Consider the following 21,024-nt stretch of genomic DNA (forward strand, 5'->3'; position numbering starts at 1 on the left):
CGGTCATCAGTGCTTCTATGCGCCTATGATGGTCATTAATTAAGGCGCGTATGGTGCGATGCTGGAACTGACGAGTGATCATCTGGCAGTGACTTAGGGGGTGAATCTCCCCAAATGCAATCCTGGACAAAGGCCAATTCAGACAGTCACCCCTTGCATGATCAAGGCGATGGGACTATAGGCAAGACGGCGGCGATCTCCAGGGAAGATGGCGACCTGACAGCGCGCCCGAGTTGCAATCTGGGGACTAACGCCCAAGATTGATCCAAAGTGAGGGGGGAGGGAGGTGAGGAGCAGAAGCGATCGGACAGCCACCCCCCGGGCGCATGCCAGGGGAGCGACTGAAAGCAAGAGAATAACTTTTGAATCCACAGACAGGTTGAGAAGCGCAGAATGACTCAATGCATTACGGCCGATTGAAATGAATGGACTGATGACGCGCTCAAGAAGTAGAGCGCAGAAGCAAGCAGCTATATAAGCGAACTCCCAGATTCCTTTTATCCCTGGATCCTTTTATCTGACGACGTTGGCACTCCGGCCGACGAAAGCTAAGTGATTTTTACTAACAGGTTTGTTTATATTAAATATATAAATTTTATATATATATAAAATACTTAAAGTGTTGGCTTCTTGAAATCCCTACTTCTGATTATGATGACAACTATGAACAAGAAAACATGGGAGCTTTTTCTATTGCAGAAGTGTTTGAAGACAAGGCACATGAGATTGTTTGCTAAATGTACACTAGAGGGCACTGGACCTCAGTCTCTAGCCTGGACAGCGGCCAGTCCCAAATTGTCCCATTTTTTTCAGTCTTGCTAAACCAGATGTTGCGTTCTCTCTCCCACAAGAGCATCTTCCTCTGGTTTCCCTTTTGTAAATGCACCATAATCTGCAGCACCAAAATGAAAATTGGGGGAGGGCAAAACAAAAAGGTCAGAATGAGAGGAAATCAAAGAAGCAAGACACTGCTACAGTATGAGATACACAGATGAGGATGTGTCTATCTTAGAAACTTAAAGCAGTTTTGTATCTGTTGAACTGGCAGCACTTCTCACAAAGGTTCCTGAGGCGTAGTCTAGTGCAGGGATCTTCAAACTTGGCCCTTTTATGACTTGTGGACTTCAACTCCCAGAATTCCTCAGCCAGGCATGCTGGCTGAGGAATTCCGGGAGTTGAAGTCCACAAGTCATAAAAGGGGCCAAGTTTGAAGACCCCTAGTCTAGTGAGAGCACTTAAAATTTGCTCAAGCTGAACTACACCAAGAGGCTTCCTTTACTGTAGCACTGCCCCTGCTCATAGGGACTGCTGGGAGTTGTAGTTTAGCACCCTCTGGAAGGAAATAGTTTTCCAAACTTTGATCTTCAGGATTCCCAAATCTTTGCAAAGAATTAAAGATTTGGCCTGAGTGGCACACACCACAGGATGGAATCTGGACAAGATAGGGACAAAGTGTCCATGCAGGTCCAAAAAGTCAGGATGGTGGCCACCACCATTCAACTGATACCCTGTTCATTTTTTAGCCTTGTTTCAATGCACAGAGAAATAGCAACAGCACTAGATTTATGTACCCCACCACAGTACTTTATAGCATTCACCGGGTGGCTTATAATGTCAGCATATTTGCCCCAACAATCTGGATCCTCATTTTACTGATCTCAGAAGGATGGAAGGCTGAGTCAATTTTGAGCTGGTCAGGATTGAACTCCTGGCAGTGAACAGAGTTTGCCTGCAATACTGCATTCTATCCACTGTGCCACCACAGCTCATAGAAAAGGATGGGGCTTCCATGCTGTGGTCATGTCTGCCCTCATAATTTTTTTGCCCCTCCTTGCAAACACCTTCTTCTGCGTAGAAAAAATTGAGTACATCAGAATGTAGTGAGATACTATCAAATTCAAATTCTTTCTCCCCCATCCCACAGACATGTGCACACAGCAGGGCAGAAGCTCATATATCCAAGAGAGAAAAAAACTCCTTACCCAGTTTTTCCAATTGCATGGAGTTTTGTCGGATAAAGCAGTCTCAAAAGTGCGATTCCTTGCCATGCATTCTGCAAAGGGACAGGATATTGTACCATATGGTGACTCCTTCTTTCTTGTCTTGCCAGATGCATAGACAAGGTTAGCTAGAAAGAGAGGAATGACCATTAAATATTCTAGGGTAGGGACAGTTCAGATGACTGGGCTGGTATCATCGGGCAAGCTGCTAACGTCCCCCTCCCAACCTGACAAGGCTTACCAGCATCCTTGCTACTGGAGCTGCCAACTTCCTTTCTTTTCTAGCCAAGCTGGTACCCAGGGGGTTCTAGTCCTGGTGGGAGGACGGAGAGTTTGACACTGTCTCACAACAATGCAGAAGGCAGCAAGAAGGAAAGGATTGAGCCCCTCTGTTATACAGCCCTGGAGCCATCTGCTTCACTGTGATGCACACTCCCCATTTCTGCCTGCTTCTCCTTTCCAGTTTCATCCTGGGTAGCCAGTGAAAATCATTTGGAGCAGGGAAACAGAGACCGGAGCTCAATCGACAGGGAGGGAGAAGGAAGAAGCAAAACCAGAAAGAATTTGGGAGAGCAGCTAGAAGGAAGTGAAGGAGGACACGGGGAGAAGAGGCTGGAAGAGGCAAAAATTAGTTGATTAGAGAAGCCTGGGCTGTGTCTGGAGCAGGGGGCACATAGGCCGGATGGGGAAAACCCTGGGATGGGAAGGGGAGGGTCCAAGGCAGCTCCAAAGCAGGAAAGGGAAGAGGGGAGGGCGAGGAAGGGAAGGCAGGTAAGGGAGGGAGAGGGCTGGAAGACGAAAAGGAGGTGGAGAAGAGGGAGGTGGGCAGAGGAATGGCTGGCTTGTGGGAGTTGGGGGCAAGCAGTGGGGAAGGGACTGGACCAGGTGAGTCCTTCTGGCCACCGTGGGTACGCCGGTGACGGTTCAAGTGAGAGCTGCGGCTGAAGCATTTGCCGCAGAGACTGCATTTGTAGGGCTTCTCCCCAGTGTGTGCGCGCTGGTGGATGGTCAGCTCCGAGCGCTGGACGAAGGCCTTGTCACACTCCCCACAGGCGTAGGGTTTCTCCCCCAGATGGGTGCGCTGGTGAGTCAGCAAGTTGGAACTGACACTAAAGCACTTGCCACAGGTGTCACAGCGATACGGCTTCTCCCCGGTGTGCATGCGCTGGTGGATGGTCAGATCCGACTTCTGGATGAAGCCCTTGCCACACTCCCCACACGAGAAAGGCTTCTCGCCGGTGTGGATGCGCTGGTGCTTCATCAACGCTGAGCGCTGGGCAAAGGCCTTCCCACAACCCTCACACTTGTAGGGCTTCTCCACCACAAGCCCCGGCGGCTGAGTGGGAACCTTGCTCAGGCTCTTCCCACAGTCCAAACAATGGCTGCTGCGAGTGAGACGTCCTTTGCCGTTGTACGGCTGGTATTTCAGGGTCTGCTTGGCCCCACTGCTGAGGAGGAACCCTTTAACAGGTTTGGGGCAGCAATGGGCAGCTGCAGCCGCTGCAAAGGCTTGATGGACTCTCTGGTGCCGGTCCAGATGGGAACTCACAGAAAAACCCTGGCCGCACTGAGAACAGGTATAGGGGCGTTCCCCGGTGTGCACCCGCTGGTGTCTCTCCAGGTCAGAACGCTGGATGAATCTCTTGCCACAGTCGGCACAAGGGAACGGGCGCTCCCCTGTGTGAATGCGCTGGTGCTGTACCAGGTTGGAGCTGCGGCTGAACCGCTTGCCACAGGCACTGCAGGGGTAAGGGCGCTCTCCCAAGTGGGTCTTACGGTGCTTAGAGAGAGAAGAGCGATGTCTGAAACATTTCCCACAGTCGGGACAGTAGTGGGTAGCAGGGACTAGAGAGGCGGCCGATGGCTGCTCCTGAGGGTTGTCCTGGTGGATGCGCCTGTGTCGGTCAAGGTGGGAGCTGACGGAGAAGCATTTCCCACACTCCTGGCAGGTGTATGGCCGTTCCCCTGTGTGCACCCGCTGATGACGCTCCAGATCCGATTTCTGGGTGAAAGCCTTGCCACAGGCTGTGCAGGGAAAGGGACGTTCCCCTGTGTGCACGCGCTGGTGCTGCACCAGGTTGGAGCTGCGGTTGAATCGCTTGCCACAAGCCATACATAGGTAGGGCTTCTCCCCAGTGTGGATCTTCTGATGCTTAGCCAGGATGGAGTGTTGCCGGAAGCAACGTCCACACTTGGTGCATTGGTGTGGTTTTTCTGGTGTGGGCATGCCGTGGCCTCGACCACTACCACTCGTGCTTTTCTTCCCATGCTCCCCACACACCCCAGACTTTTCCAGATGCCTGTGGCTGTCGGAATTCTTCCCTTCCTGCTGATGCACAGCAGAGTCTTGAGGAGGCTGTTGGTCCTCTGGGCTCCGCGGGCTCCAATTGCTGCTTGCACAAGCCTCATCTGGGCTGATAGGTCTCCTTGATGGTGGTGTCTCCTTTTCCACACAGTCTTGTTCTGGCTGCAGCTCTTCTTCATTCTCCCCAGCAGCTGAAATAGAAATAAGTAGATAAGAAGAAGCAGGACCAACTGAACTCCAATGATTAGTTTTCTCAAAGAGACATCCTTCAGGGCTTCAGGAGTGGCCCACCTATTAGTTGCAAACGAGGGCTGCAAAAAATCCAGATCACCACTAGCCACAAGCAAAGATAATTTTCTGGGTTTCCGTGCTACCATCTAGTGGCTTTTTTTCAGCACAGATTTGGCACCTTAGTCCAAGGGTGGTGCGATGACTTGACAGTTCAGGTGCTGGGCTTGTTGTTTAGAAAGCAGACAGCCCAGGTTTGAGACCCAAGCATTGCACGACAGGGTGAGCTCCCGTCATCACCCTAGCTCCTGTGAACCTAGACTTCAAAAGCATGCAAACACGAGTAGATAAATAGGTACCACTTTGGTGGGAAGGTAAGAGCGTTCTGTGGCCACATGACCACAGAAATGTCTTCAGTCAGCACTGGCTCAATGGCCTTCGAAATGGAAATGAGCATCACCCCCTACAGTCAGTTACAACCAGTGGATTGGAATCTGCAGGGACTCCTTTACCTACTCCAGTCCATATAGCCAACTACAAGGGATGAAAGGCATTCCAGTGAAACACAACAGAACATGGTCAGTCCCTTCTTCAAACCCTACTCATTGCTCCGGTTCCTTAGCTCATCTGTTCCATAGTTCCTCCAGAAATAACTGAAGCAGTGATGGTACATTAGGAGGCAGTTCTCAAATCTGACAATATTCTCCCTCAGAACGGAGAATATAGCATAGGCTTCCTCACTGGGGTTGTTCCAAAAGTCACAGCTCAAAGTCACAGCTTTACAGGAAAAAAAACAACATGTCTTTTACTCTCTCACACACACTTATACATACCAATTTCAGGATTTTTTTTTCAAAAATAGAAAGATGATTGCAACGTCACAATTTTTATTCCAAGAATCGCTGCCCTAATTCCCACTGTCACCATCCACATGACCATGGGCCCTGCTGTTCCCCTTGGTATAATTGTTTATTTAGCAATAATCCATCCTCCACAAAATTAAAAGTCCAGAATGGGGTAGTTCTATCAGTTCAGGCTTGGAACCCCCTGAATTGTCCAAGGAAAGGGCAAAGGGGAAGGCAATATGCGTTCTACATGTTTTAGCCTCCAGCCCCCTAATCATCTTTGCTGCTCTTTTCTGCACTCTTTCCAAAGTCTCAAGGCTTGTAAAGAGGGACTAGTACTTCACATGATCATGAGTCTATCCCAGCGGTGGGATTCAAATATGTGAACAACCGGTTCTCTGTGTGAATGCCGCTTCCGGAGGTCCACTCTGGGCCTGGACAACAAAAAATTAGCTATCGGTTCTGCTGAACTGGTGTGAACCGGCTGAATCCCACCACTGGTCTATCCCTTTGATAATGCAGCCAAGGATTGTGTTGGCTTTTTTGGCTGCTGCCACAAATTGCTGACTCTAAAAAGAGTACAGAGAAGTACAACAAAGATGATTAGGGGACTGGAGGCTAAAACATAAGGAATGGTTGCTGGAATTGAGTATGCCTAATTTAATGAAGAGAAGGACAAGGGGGGACATGATAGCAGTGTTCCAATATCTCAGGGGCTGCCACAAAGAAGAGGGAGTCAAGCTATTCTCCAAAGCGCCTGAAGGCAGGACAAGAAGCAACGGATGAAAACTAATCAAGGAGAGAAGCAACCTAGAACTAAGGAGAAACTTCCTGACAGTTAGAACAATTAATTAGTGGAACAATTTGCCTCCAGAAACTGAAGGCTCCAACACTGGAAGTTTTTAAGAAGAGACTGGGCAGCCATTTGTCTGAAATGGTATAGGGTTTCCTGCCTGAGCAGGAGGTTGGACTAGATGACCTCCAAGGTCCCTTCCATCATCATCAACAACAATAATAATGTATTGTCCATTAGAACTCCAAGATCCCTCACAGTTACGGCTCTTAAGCCACGTTTCACCTAATCTGTTCCTGCTTGACTCCCTTTATAGATGCTTCTCCTGTTATTTTGCACACACAGAGTCATTCCCCTTTATTCCCAGCATCCCCACAGTTCCCGCCAGGAGGCCAGCTCACCTTCATCTTTGAGGCTGTTAGGTGCCTTCTTCCTTGTTTTCCGCTTCTCTTCCTGGCTCTGCTCTTTCACCAGCTCCCGCAGCATCTTCTCCACTTGGCTCCGGCCAGCCGTCTGCAGGATGAAGCCCAGCTGGCGACGGAGGTCAGCATTGAGTCCACTTTCGCTTGTGGCGGCCGCCTGGTTCTGCGTCTGGGCCTGCGGTGCTTGGCTCCGTTCAGACTCCATGACTGCACCACAGAGACACAATGCAAACAGGGAGTTCCTGCGTAGCTTTGCCAACTGCTCCAGCTAGGGAAAAAGGGCTGAACTGCCCTAGTGCCTTAATGGCTGCTTCGTGTACAAATCAGCCAGAAAAGATTTTCAGAGCATGGTTATTATGAATGGACTTATGCTTTGGATAGAGTGCCTCTTTCATGTAGTGGTGAAGGCGACAGGCTAGAAACAGGGGACTGTGAGTTCTAATCCCACCTAAGGCACAAAGCTAAGTGGGCAACCTTGGGCTAGTCACTTTCCCTCAGCCGTAAGAAGGAGACAATGGCAAACCACTTCTGAAGAAGCTTGCCAAGAAAACTGCAGGGGCTTGTCCAGAGTCTGCAAGAATTGGACACGATTGAAGGGAAGAAAAACAAATGCTATGGGTATAAAGTTGTCTATAGAGACACAGCTACAAAGGTCAGCAAACCTTATTTCCAAAGGTCAGCCAAATACAAGAGCAACAGGATACCGAGGGAGCAGGATCCTTGCCAATCCAATTAGCACAGCCTCTTCCACCTGATGTTTTCCAAATGTGGCAGACAACAGTGCCAATAATTCCCAACCAGGGCATCCAAGGGTTGTGCAGGGTGAGAATTATGGAAGTCGTAAGTGGGTATGCTTGAAGGGCCTACAGCAGGGGTAGGCAACCTGGGCTCTTATGACTGGTGGACTTCAACTCCCAGAATTCCTGAGCCAGCATGGCTCAGCTTGGAAACATCTCCCTTTCCCCTCAGCATGGCTGGCTCAGGAATTCTGGGAGTTGAAGTCCACGAGTCATAAAAGAGCCAAGGTTGCCTACCCCTGGACTAGAGTTGGGAAAAATTGTTCTGACCTAATTGCTGTGTTGCAACCGCTAAATGTTGCAGTCATACAATTTGCGTTTGCACAATGCCTTTCCTCCCACTTTAGATACAATGTCCATGTGGCTGACAGATGTTTGTGAGGTGAAAGCTCTTCATGGCATTACAAAAAATATGACTGGGGAAAAAGTTCCTTTTCCAAGAATAAAATCCAGAAATGGCCTTAACCTAGGATAGTGATCTCAGGATAAAATACATCCCTTCCTTATTATTTTTTTTTATAAATAACTCAAAGCAGTGAACATACCTAATACTCATTCTTCCTCCTATTTTCCCCACAACAACCACTTTGTGAAATCAGTTGGGCTGAGAGAGAGTGAATGGCTGGCACAAAATCACTGGCTGACTTTCATGCCTAAAGTGGAACTAGAACTCACGGTCACCTGGTTTCTAGCTTAGTGCCTTAACCATTACTCTAAATTATAGAGCAGGGGTCTTCAAACTCGGCCCTTTTATGACTTGTGGACTTCAACTCCCAGAATTCCTGAGCCAGCCATGCTGAGGGGAAAGGGAGAGGTTTCCAAGCTGAGCCATGCTGGCTCAGGAATTCTGGGAGTTGAAGTCCACGAGTCATAAAAGAGCCCAGGTTGCCTACCCCTGTGCCAAGTTTGAAGATCCCTGTTATAAGGGATAGAGGGATTCAGGTTCCAGGGAACTTGAGCATTTATTCAGAGATAGGGAGAGTCTTGCTCCTCCCTGCAGACCTACCAGGCCCCAGTCCTCTTCTTCTGTGAGTTTCAGCAAAGGCAGTTATCCTAGGCCAACTGATTGCTATTTCCTCCGCTGCAGGTGGGAGAAATGGAGGTTGCAGGTCAGAAGATATCAAGGCACACCACACCAAGGAGGCAAACATGAGATATTCCCTTCATTTGATGCCTACAATAATAAATCTATGAGATTGGTTGGAAAGAAAGAGGAACTGGCTAAAGGATAGCCAGTGAGCCCCATGATCGAGTGGGAATTTTGAACCTGGCCTGAACCTGGTCCAGTGCCCTAATCCTATTCTGCATTGGCTCCACAATCATTAAGATACCCACTTCAGATTTAAGTGAGTTCAAAGATTTTACATGCAAGCAATCACGAGCTCAAGTCCTGGCGGTTCCTAGCTAAAAGAGTAAATAGCAGAAGATGGGAAGAACTTTATTCTAAGAAGCTCCAGGGTTATGGCAATGCAGACCAAATAATATTAAATCAGAGGTGGGTACCTTCAGCCTCAAGCAAGGGTGTCCACAGGCAGTATCACTTTTGTGTCACCTCATGGGACAGCCCAACAACATATCTGCTTACCTTTGGCAGCCCTCGGAGTCTCTTCCAACCAGGATTGTGGCCATAAACAGATAGGCATATCACAATTTAATAAAAACCAAGGAATCTCTCCCCACCAATAAACCAACTATACTGCATCGTTCAATCAACCCAAGCCCCCCTCCCCTTGCCGAAATGTTAAGCCTGGCTTATCTATTTCCTTTAGATAAGGAAAGAGGCTGGCCACTTCCAAAACTGAACTGTTGGGTGGAAACTGCAGCAATGGATTAAGGCCAGGAGCAGTGTCAGGAAAGATGGCATAGCAGCACCCTGATAGATGACAAGCTACTCACCCAGTGAGATCACATTCTCATAGTTTTCCTGCATGACGTTGGGGATCGGTGCTTCTGTGAATATGAAAAGACAAACCCCTGAAACGACAACATCCTGCATACTGAGCCAAGTGACAGGACAGAAAGAAGAAGCCTGTTGTGTTACACAGTGTCGTGTTATGATTGGGTTACACAGCCGAAGACTAGGAATTTCAAGATTTGGACTACAGGGGTCACAAGTGGCAGGATTTTGCTCCCAGACCACAGGGAGCTTGAGTACAAATGGACTTTCTCTTCCATAAGGAAATAAGAGCAAAAATGAAGCCCTGGGGCAGGTTATTAAAACATTGATAAATCTAGCCTTACTCTTGCAGATTGCAGTGGATAACCGAGTTCCTTATGCTGCATGAGGCCATATTTTGCTGAACCTTTGTTTACCAAATCAAACAGAGCAGGGGTGTCAAACTCGCAACGTCACATGATGTGTGGTATTGCAATTTTTTTGCCATGACCAGCAATGGGGTGGGCGTGGTTTTGCTAGGATGCATCAGGCCTGAGGGCCTGAAATAGAGGGATTATGTTTACAAGAAATCCTCAACATGATCACAGTTGAGGCCAGAATTTCCGTTGCTAAGCAAGTTGGGTGTTAACTGAGTCACAGCTGATTTTTTATGAGCTTTTTGCCACAGTTGTCAAGTGTGGTCATTAATAATCCACTTCCCCCCCCCTTTCACTTTGCTTGCCAAAAATGGGCTGGCAAGGTGACAAGTGATCATCACAAGGCTCAGGAAGCTGCAACCATTGCAAATTAATGCCAGTTGCCAAGTCCTTGAAATTTGGATCACATGACCGTGGTCATAAGTGTGAAAGCCCAAAGCTTTTTGGATTAAGATTTGGTGGAATATTCAAAAGATTTTTAAGAAAAAGATTACGTTTACTCCGCAATTATTTTTGTTGCGTATTACTGTAGATTTTGATGTTAAAGAAACTAATTTGATGTTGAACCTTATAACGGCTGCAAGATTATTGGTGGGGCAATATTGGAAGAAAAATCTGTTGCCTACTTTGGAAGAATGGATACTTAAAGTGTCTAATTTAGCAGATATGGCGAAGATCTCCACCTACCTGGAGGACCATTCACAAGAAAGATATATTATGGTTTGGAGAAGATGGATTGATTATATTTAGAAGAAATATGAAGTTGAAAAGTATTATCTTGCTTTTGAGTAGATTTTAGATAATTATTAATAGTTTTAATTATATTATTATTTTTGACTTAATATTTGTATTGAGGAGTTAAAGTGTCTTATGGTTTTGATTGATAGTTTAGTTGGTTTATGTTAGTTGGATTACATTTGTTTATTAGTTTGTTTTACCCTGTAATCAGCTCTGGGAAGTGGGGGAGGGGGGGATGGGGTGGGGGGTTTATATTGTAATAAATTTATAAAACTTTTAATAAAAAAAATAAGTGTGAAAACCCATCATAAGTCCCTTTTTTCAGTGGCATTGTAACTGGGAATGATCGCTAAATAAACAGTTGTTAAGTTGAGCACTACCTGTATATAGCACACTGAAATGCAACTGGACAAAATCCTTTATGACTGTGTTCACACACCTCCCAATTGTGGTTCATAAACTAACCCTGTTGCCTTGGTTTACACCAGTGGTTCTCAACCTTTCTAATGCCGCGACCCCATAATACAGTTCCCCATGTTGTGGTGACCCCCAACCACTTATACATCACCAGGTGCCAGGGGCGTGGCCAAAGAAAAGGGGGAAAAAATGGCGGACAGCCTTGTTTGGCGACCCCCGTGAAATGTCGTTCGACCCCAAATGGGGTCCCGACCCACAGGTTGAGAACCACTGGTTTACACAATATCCTGAACCATAAAGTACCCAGCCACACTTTGACTTTGTATGTGGACCCTACCCAGCTTATGGCTTGGCATGTCATGTTTATTCAGCTGTACATGCCATGTAATTGGTTGGCCTTTTTTCTTTCCTTAATTGATTTTAAGCTAGTGGCCTATTATTGCAGAGACAGGGATTAGTATAGCAGCTTTCTCCAAGAGGGCACCATCCAGCATTTCACTAGATTCTCCTCTGCCTGTGTGGATGGGAATTCAAATCAATGTGGTTGTTTTTTAGTTTGTTTTCATCTTTTATCATTTTAATCTGTTTTTATATTTATTGTTTTTTTATAGCTGTGTTTTATTATATTGTAAGCCACTGAGAATCAAACTGCAAGATGGACAGCATAATAAATTTAATTTTCTGGGTGTAGAGAATACCACCAACAAATGAGCTGGGTTGGCACAACCTACTAATCCATCCCCAAACTGATCATGGTTAAACTTAGCCAAGCTCAACATGTACCAATGCTGATGGTAAGTTTTTGGTTAACCAGGTTTAAGCTTGCTGTGCAAACCCCTGGCAAACTCAACTCTTCTGAAAGGGACCAACTAGGCTAGGATTGGCACAGTAACTGGAGGAAGAAAGGTAAGCTATAGCAATGCATTATGCTTCCTAGAAGTAAATGAACCTTTGCTATAGGTCCTAAGAAAGCTGTCCATATAGGAGAAACGCAGAAACTCCAGGGACTCCGTGAAGTGAAGCATTTTTTCACACAGTGTATAATCAACTTACAGAATTCACACCCACAAGAAGAGACCAAAGTAGAATGGAAGATGGGAAGTTATCGATGCCTCACTCTCAGGGTGGCGGTGTAGAGCTTCCATATCCAGCTACTTCTGAAATCAGTCACAAAGGACGTCCAGCAGGAAAAAAATGGGTTCCTTTGACCTGCCGCTCAGGCATTCCCAGAAGGGGCATGGCTGGCCGCCGGAGGAACCAAGGATGAGGAGATGAGTGGCCGGATCCTGCAAGGAGTTCTCCAGAATACTCTATTTTTCACTCCTGAATTCAACAAGACTCACTCTCGAGGAAGTCAGCCGGCTTCCAGCTTTGCCTCCGTCTCCTGGCTGCTCCTTTCGGGGCAATTCCTCTTCTCCCACCGGAGAGAACCTGGTTTTTCCTTCTAATTGTCCAAACTTCTTCTAAGCTCCGGAGTCTCCAGCTGTTCGTGAACACAGCCGTTGCCGCCGCCGCTCCGGCTCTGGGATTTATTTGCAGCCGTCTGTAAGCCCCGCTGCCCCGCTTGCGAGGGGTCGCCGACGGCTCCGAAGGAGGAGCAAGAGCTCCGACTCTTCTCTTTTGGGAGGTGGGATGCTCTGATCACTCGGGCTTCAGCCGCCACCTCCCGACCCAGGAAGCTCAACCCCGGATACATCCGGCGAAGAAAAGAGGTGAGCGGGAAGACCGCAGCCCCCAAACCCTGGAAATCGGCAAGCCGGAGCCCTCTGCTGGCTCCCTCGATATCCACGCGCCTCCGAAAAAAAATCTGGGTCACGCGCGTCTGGTTTGTCCTGTGTACGCTCCGGGCAGCAGCATCCTCATGCTCCCCCTCCCCACGTTGTTTAATGTTGTTGGAAGAAAGGTCTTCATCGTGGTTCATCCAAACTGGGAATAAACATGGCAACTGCTTTGGGAAGAAGGTTCTAGTTTATTGAAGAGGAGAGCCAGACAGGAAGATGGTTCTGGCAGCAAGAGAAGTGAAAAAAAAAAAAAGAGCTGAACACGTGTAGGGAGTAGGTTTTTATACCCTCTGTAGCCTTTTGTTTGGAGTTGTTCCTGTGGCATGAACTTTGACCTGAGTCTGAATGTGCCTTTCTGGTATTCTGATGGTAATGGGTCAATCTTATGTCCAAAGGTCATATCCTGTTTCCCTGGGACTGATGACTCTTAGAGTTTGGATGGGATATGTAGATTTTAGGTCTTTGTCTTCTTAATCTCCTAGCTCCCTGGATTTACATCTGCATCTCTATAGAGCTGGTTTCTGGTTGGGGAAGGGAGACCTGGGGCTATTAAGAAAACTGGGCATGCTTTCCTGCCTCTTTAGATCCTTGGAGGAAATAAATTTTTCTGCCCTTTTAATAATTCCTTCTCTGGGGGGCTGACTTCCCACAATGTCTATGTGGAAATGCACATTTTTAACCCTGATAGGAAGAGGAATGGTGGAAACAGATATAGTGAAGATGTCCTAAAACTCCAACAATAAAATATCTTCAAAAAAAAATGGAAAAATGTGGCATTAGAAGATGAAGTGGAGTTTCAGTTGTTTCAGAAGGCAGATCCAGAGAGAGAGGGTAAGATCTGGGCCAAAATATCAGGAGAAACACCTCTCAGTGTTATTGTAATGGCATTAAGTCCTGTACTACTGGTATAGAGCAGAGGGCTGAGTAAGAGGCCTTGAATGCAATAATCCTTTAATGGTATCTATAAAGATAATCTTGGAGTTACATGCTGGATCAGAATCAGCCGGGTTACATGGATTCAAGAAAACACAATTGTAGGCACATCTGGGGGAATTTAATATTAGTTGTTGTTTTGTGTTAGCAAGGCCCCAGTTCAAGTCTGATGCTGTGATAGTATGTGGGAATGACCTTGGAAGACAAGAAGAAGACCCAAGTCAGGACAAAAGTCTGGTAAGAGGCAGCTCAATCCTCAGATGGGATACAAGAAGAGACTAGACAGTCACTTGTCTGAAATAGTATAGGTTCTCCTCCTTGAGCAGGGGGCTGGACTAGAAGACCTCCAAGGTCCCTTCCAGTTCTATTCTATCCTATCCTATTCCTATTCCATCCCCCTGCTCATGCAGGAAGCCCTATACCAGGGATGTCAAACTTGCAACGTCACATGATGTGTCGTGACGTATCGTGACTTTTTTGCCATTGCCAGCAATGGGGTGGGTGTGGTTTCGCTATGATGTATCTGATCCGTGGGCCGGCAGTTTGACACCCCTGCCCTATACCATTTCAGACAAATGGCTGTCCAAACTTAAAAACTTCTAGTGTTAGAGCATTCACAACTTCTACAGGCAAGTTGTTCCACTGATTAATTGTTCTGTCAGCCTAGTTCTAGGTTGCTTCTCTCCTTGACTAGTTTCCATATGTTCTTGTCCTGCCTTGAGGTGCTTTAGAGAATAGCATTCCTGGGAAGGTTCCACACCTGTTTACACTCTGACTTAGGTGACTCTGAGAATACAGATTAACCTCCAAGTGGCCTGAATGACTCTCCGAGACTTAACAACTGACCCTCAAAGTGGTAATGACCAGATGACAACAAAGAATATAAATCCTTCCATTCCCCACCGGTTAGAACTGAAGAAGTGTCCTGGGTGAGAAGTGAAATTTTTTTTAAAAAAAAAAGGGGGGGGGGAGAAACCAAGGCAGCAACTTTGGGACAACCATCACCTGGATGATTGAGAATCTCCATAGACAGATATTTTATGATTCTGCTATTTAGATTGCCTGAAGAGGATCTTAGCAGGTCATACTCATCCTTGGAAAAGGATTATGTTCTTATATTTCATATAATTGCATAACCCCTTTGTTAATGGGAAGCTATACAAGAACCATTTTGTCTGTGAATGTCTGCATCTATGTGTTGCACATCAAGTAGGATAAAAAGTAAATTTAAGGCAGTGTAAGGATATTTTAAATGATTTACCAGAGCTTTATAATAACTATGATAGGAGTGAGTTGGCGTGGTAAAGGTTATAGTTTAGCTTGCTATATGAATCTCACCACTGTGGTTTTTAAATTATGATTTGATTAAATATTGTAGGCACCCAGCTTACTCTGGCTTATTGCACAAACCATGATTGAAGAAGCTGGAATTTAGTGCAATATGCAAAGCCAGTCAGGAAAAGGCGATCTACTGACCAGGGCCTAAGCTACATAATAAGGCAATGTGTTTGTATTTCCAAAGAATGTCTGAGAGGAAGAACACTTGCTGTAGACATAAAAACAAGATTTGTTGACTGAAACATTTTTATTCCCCTAGTCTATTTAATTCACAACACACGGAGATTCCTGCTCATTTCAGACACAGCTGTATTGGAGAGGATCCCTCTTTTGGACAATAAATCACCAACTCCTTGCTCAACAACCTTGGAGCAATGGATTCACTGATCACAATCTGCAGTTGGCACACAATTTCTACACGTGAGCTATACCCCATGTATAGGTGATGGCTCTAATTTCTAGCACCTTTGGAAAATTCATTCATCCTGAAAATAGTGAACATCTGTTTAGATTCTAGGCAGGGCAGTCAAAATAACTATACAACTTTCCTAGATCCATTGCAACCACAAATTGTCATCAGATATTGCTATCTCCACTTCAGTGTGGAGGAACTGTCCCCCCCCCACCAAACTACTTCTTGTTTAATTTATACAGTAGCCGATTGAGGAGAACCTTCTGTTTGCTAGGCAACCTCAGTGCTTCCTTTTGCAATTTATCTTAATATGAAAATAATATCAGGAATGGATGGGGAATAAAATACATGAATGGATCTCCCAAATCAAAATAGGATTGTGTGATACACCCAGCAAGATGGAGTGGAACAGGACACAAAATAGCCTTTGTTCAAAGCAATCAAGTATACAGAGGTGACCTTTCTCTGGAAACACATCTAATGTTAGATACGTATTTTATCACATTCAAATTCCTTCTGTGCCCCTTATAATGAAGAAATGGCCAATTTGAACAGGATCCCGGGTTTTTTAACTAATCTTTTTGGCCCAATCTTCCCTAAAGCAAGCAGGACCCTGAAAGTGGCTTGAAGTACAAATTCTATCAGTGTGCATGATCCAAGAAAACTCGAGGAAGGCTGTTCTTTTAACTATGATTTGCAGTGACTGGCCAGCATCTGTGCCCCAGATGTTTTCCTGTGACTGTTCTCTGATCATTAAACCTCTATGAAAGGACCAGGAGCAACCAATCAGCTTAACCTTTTCTGACTGATCCCAGTTAGGTTCCTTCATAAGGGCACCAGAACATTACCTTGTTTATGGTGCAGTCTTAATAAATCCATAAATGGAGCCTAAAGACTTGAATGGTGTTTCTGCTGCATTCATAGCAAATTTGCACTCTAGAAAACATGATCAACTTGGCATAGCAATAACACCTCAGCAATAGCACTTAGACTTATATACCGCTTCACAGTACTTTACAGCCCTCTCTAAATGGTTTACAGAGTCAGCCTATGGCCCCCAACAATCTGGGTCCTCATTTTACCAACCTCGGAAGGATGGAAGGTTGAGTCAATCTTGAGCCAGTGAGAATCAAACTGCTGGCAGTGAGCAGAATTAGCCTGCAATACTCCATTCTAACCACTGCGCCACCACGGTTCTAGCATGGCATGTCCAGATATTGCTGCAGGCAGTGGTGGGGTTCAAATATGTGAACAATCGTGTGGATGCCGCTTCTGGAAATCCATTCTGGGCTTAGGCAACAAAAAAATTAGCTACTGGTTCTGCCGAAGTGGTGCGAACTGGCTGAATCCCACCACTGGCTGCAGGGCAGCATGGCAAATGAGAAGGAAAGCATGGATCAGTGGGGAAAGGAAAGGAGTGAGAAGAGAGACTCCCTAAGAGAGGGAACAAACGTAGGACATGCATAATCTGCAAGTGCAACAAATGCAAAGAAGCAACTATTTCAGGCAAAACAACGAAAGAGAACAGCCTTTGCCTCTAGGGATTAGGGGTCACCCATCTTCTTTAAGCTGAACAACATCAGACCAAAACTGTTCGGTTCCAATAGACCTGCTATGCTCTTCCTGCTCATTTGGTTGCCATTTCCAGATCTGAGAGACTTAGTAGTTAAGCATCAGCCAGGCATTATCAACAGTCCTGATAGGAAATTGCTGTGGTTGTTCCAGTGGGCCTATGGATGGTGATCCTACAAATTATTTACATCCATTGGGCAACTGCTCCTTTGATCCTAACACTATCCCTTCTACTTCTCTACCTAACCTTTTCACCCACGATGATCTCTCTTCCTGTCCAGTCCAAGGTCCATTGACAAAGGAATACATAAATCCCTCCAGGGTGTGGAGGGCGAGTTTAATCACTAACAGGTTCATCAAGGGATATTAGTAACTGGACTTAGGAAGACACTGAAGGAGGACAACTAGTGATAATAAAAAATGTAGCAAAAGATGGGCCTGCAATTTGGTTCACCAACAGTGGCTTTGTTTTGTTTACCCCACCTTCTGTATTTTGACTCATTTTTTGGAATGTTGGCTCAGAAGGAAGCTGGGCTCCTTCTGTCAAATGGGAAACCTGAAATATAGGTAGGCCTTGACTTACAGTGGTTTGTTTATTGACCGTTCAAAGTTACAACGGCACTGAAAAAAGTAACTTACGACCGTTTTTCACACTTACAACCATTGCATTTTGACCACAAAATTCGACATTGGCTGCTGGCTCATATTTATGACGGTTGCAGTGTCCCAGGGGCCACGTGATCCCCTTTTGCGACCTTCTGACAAGCAAAGTCAGTGGGGAAGCCAGATTCACTTAACAACTGTGTTACTAACTTGACAATTGCAGTGATTTGCTTAACAACTGTGGCAAGAAAGGTCGTAAAATGGGGCAAAACCTACTCAACAAACGTCTCAGCAACAGAAATGTTGAGCTCAATTGTGTGGTCGTAAGTTGAGGACTGCCTGTATACTGTTTTGGGCTGCAGATGAATGAGATCATATTGAACGGATCTCTCATGGGAGTGGAGGATGGGAGGTTAGAGTACATGCACCTAGACCAGGGGCAGGCAACCTTGGCTCTTTTATGACTCATGGACTTCAACTCCCAGAATTCCTGAGCCAGCCATGCTGAGGGGAAAGGGAGAGGTTTCCAAGATGAGCCATGCTGACTCAGGAATTCTGGGAGTTGAAGTCCACGAGACAGAAAAGAGCCAAGGTTGCCTACCTCTGACCTAGAAGTTAATATAACGGGAGAATTTGACCCATATTTTTTAAATGGGTCTAAAATTTTGCATGTACATTCTTTGTATTATGGAGATATATTCAAAGATGGAATTCCATATAGTATAGTCCAGGGATAGGCAATCTGATCAGACAATATACAGTAGTATGTAAATTGCAGGTATCTGCAGTTTAATGTCATCCATTTTTAAAATATGATTTCCTTCAGATCTAGGATATTATGGCAAGGGAAGGAGGACAGGCAGAATTAGGACTGCCTTTTAGTCCTTCTAATGGGTTTTCTGTATTCAAATGGTTGCAAAATTTGATAGGCTATATCAGGGGTAGGCAACCTTGGCTCTTTTATGACTTGTGGACTTCAACCCCAAGAGTTCCTGAGCCAGCCTACCTGGCTCAGGAATTCTGGGAGTTGAAGTCCACGAGTCATAAAAGAGCCAAGATTGCCTACCCCTGGGCTATATCTACCCATTTCATACAGGTTGCTGTTAACTTAAAGACTACCAATGCAACTAGTCAAAGAAACTGGTATTTTGTCTCTGAGCAGTATAACTTCTATATAGTATCATAGTTTAATTGCAGGGAATAATGACATAGGTAGAGCTTCTGCTGTCCCCTCAAATCGCTCCCTATTAGAGCATAAGGAAGGGAGGGAAAATTCTTGGGCATTAATCAAAATACTTTTGTCTAACCCTCCTCACAAATGGATTGGTCACAGCCCATGTGAAGCCAATATCGTGTTTCTGAGAGCTACAGCGGGTAGCTGTGGTCCAGATTGTAGAGGTTGCTCTTTGGAGACTAGATGACCTACCCATCTTATTTATTTATTTATTTATTTATTTATGAGACTTATATACCGCTTTAAGTGCGCGCACTCTCTTTGGTTGTGGTGTGTGTCAGTGACCAGCTTGGAGATCTGAGAAGATTGGGTGCAAGTTATTAGCATGTTTTGCGCTAAGCCATCCTGAGTTTCTTTTCATTGCAGATGGTTGTGCAGAAAAAATCCACCCAACAGAAGGGAATATCTGCAGTTCAGGGTTGAACTGTGGAGTCCTGGTGCTCTCTCAGCTTGGTTGTTGGCTTGCAGAGGTTTTGTTGGCTGTGCTGATGGTACCTAGTTGGGTAATGAAATCTCTGCAAGCCAACACCCAGGCTCAAAGAGCTCCAAGGAGTCTTCAGGAAGATCCCTTCTAATGAGGATGGGAAGGACTTTTCAGGGAAGGAGACAACACATTATAGGTTAGCCTTGACAAAATACAGAATCAGTTGGCTTATATCAACCTCCTCCAACCTAATGCCCTCTGGATATGGCTAAATGGCCATGGTGGCCAAGAATTGTCTAACACCTTTATAGGCACAAGACAGGTTCCTGTTCCTATGGTGGAATTTCAAACTAGAGTAGATCAGAGCGTAAAGAAGTTGGCTAACTTAGAGTTGCTCCGTGAGAGGTGACAAAGGCAGACTCCTGAAACCTTTATCTGGCTGTTCCCAAGAGAGTGCAGTTAGTCTGGCGAGGTTCTTGTAAATAGGTGAATAGCAATAAAGAAACTGCTCTGATCCACTCAGAGTGTTACTCTGTTTCCTTGCGCCTGACGTTAATTTTGCCATACTCCCTGCATTAGCAATAGCATTTAGACTTATATATCACCCTATGGCACTCTCTGGATCAGCGGTTCTCAACCTGTGGGTCGGGACCCCATTTGGGGTCGAACGACCATTTCACGGGGGTCGCCAAACAACGCAGTCAGCCATTTTTTCCCCTTTTCCTTAGCTGTGCTACTCCCTTTTATTCTATTGGCTTTTGAAAGCCAGTAGAATAGACCCTCTTGAATAGAGTCTAATTCTATTGGCTTTCAAAAGCCAATAGGAATTGTCCAGGCTGTCTCTGTCCTGCTGAGCCCACCAAAAGTCCCATTCTGCAAATGGTGCTGTACCAGTTGAGTAGTCCTCGACTTACGACCGGTTGAGTAGTCCTCGACTTACGACCGGTTGGGGGTCGCGGCATTAAAAAGGTTGAGAAGCACTGCTCTGGATGGTTTACACTGTAAGCTTTTTTTGCATATTGCCCCCAACAATCTGGGTCCTCATTTTACTGACCTCAGAAGGATGGAGGGCTGAGACAACCTTGAGCCCCATTAGGCTGTGGGCAGAGTTTGCCTGCAATACTGCACTTTAACCATTGCACCACCAGGGCGTTCTCTGGGGAATAGCCAGATAAAGGCTTCAAGAGTCCCACCGAGCCACTCTAAGCTAGCCAGCCATTTTACTTCCCCCTCTACTCTAGCCAGAAATTCCACCACAGTGACTCTTCCACTTGAATGTTATAGGTATCAATCACCTCCTTTTATCAATCACCATCTTTGCCATAAACATGCTGGATAATCCAAAGACCCAAATATCACCATCTGAATCAGTTAGGCAAATTAATTACCAATATTAACTGAGCTCCTGAAAGCTGTGCAGGATTTCCCCATTGTGTCATCCCAAACCCCAAATCTGGTCTTGATAGATAATGACCTTAGTTTCTTTCTGACTACAGAACAGATTCCTTCACCTGCCACAGGTGTGTGCTGAAAATTGTTTGCAAGGATCCACGGCTTTGGGTAGCAAAGTGTCCTTGCAAAGGAATGCAGGGTCCCCAGATACAGCCCTCCATGGAGGGCCCACCCTTCTCTCAGAGGATTATGGCTGCCATTTGGACATGAAGGAGAGCAGGCACAGAGCAGGGCAAACGGTCGTTTGTACTGGTTCCTGCTAGCAAGGCAAGTGGTTTTGTCAATAATGTTTTGATAAAAAACCCGAAACTGTTTCCACCTTGGTATTAATTCTGCCTGGGTTCTAGAGCAGTGATGGCGAACCTTTCAGAGACCGAGTGCCCAAACTGCAACCCAAAACCTACTTATTTATCTCCG

At 45.8% G+C, this 21,024-nt stretch overlaps 1 protein-coding gene across 6 annotated transcripts; it reads right to left on the reverse strand.

Annotated features, from left to right (window-relative positions):
* Positions 1 to 421: 421 nt before the first annotated feature.
* Positions 422 to 12,766, reverse strand: LOC120315937 (zinc finger protein 345-like). 6 transcript variants are annotated; one of them, XM_039360991.1, is made up of 6 exons: positions 11,912 to 12,766; positions 9,287 to 9,364; positions 8,397 to 8,471; positions 6,573 to 6,800; positions 1,983 to 4,496; positions 422 to 892 (listed from the first exon to the last, which is right to left on the reverse strand). In XM_039360991.1, exons 2-5 carry the CDS (start codon positions 9,318 to 9,320, stop codon positions 2,629 to 2,631), a joined length of 2,205 nt encoding a protein of 734 aa, XP_039216925.1. In that variant the 5' UTR covers positions 9,321 to 9,364; positions 11,912 to 12,766; the 3' UTR covers positions 422 to 892; positions 1,983 to 2,628. The 6 variants fall into 6 exon arrangements, with proteins under 6 accessions (XP_039216925.1, XP_039216924.1, XP_039216926.1 ...); XM_039360990.1 differs by having other exon boundaries at positions 9,287 to 9,340; positions 11,912 to 12,765; XM_039360992.1 differs by lacking the exon at positions 8,397 to 8,471 and having other exon boundaries at positions 9,287 to 9,340.
* Positions 12,767 to 21,024: the final 8,258 nt, after the last annotated feature.

Source organism: Crotalus tigris, unplaced genomic scaffold, assembly GCF_016545835.1.
Source record: "Crotalus tigris isolate CLP2741 ecotype Arizona unplaced genomic scaffold, ASM1654583v1 scf7180000019189.1338056, whole genome shotgun sequence".
NCBI lineage: Eukaryota > Metazoa > Chordata > Lepidosauria > Squamata > Viperidae > Crotalus > Crotalus tigris.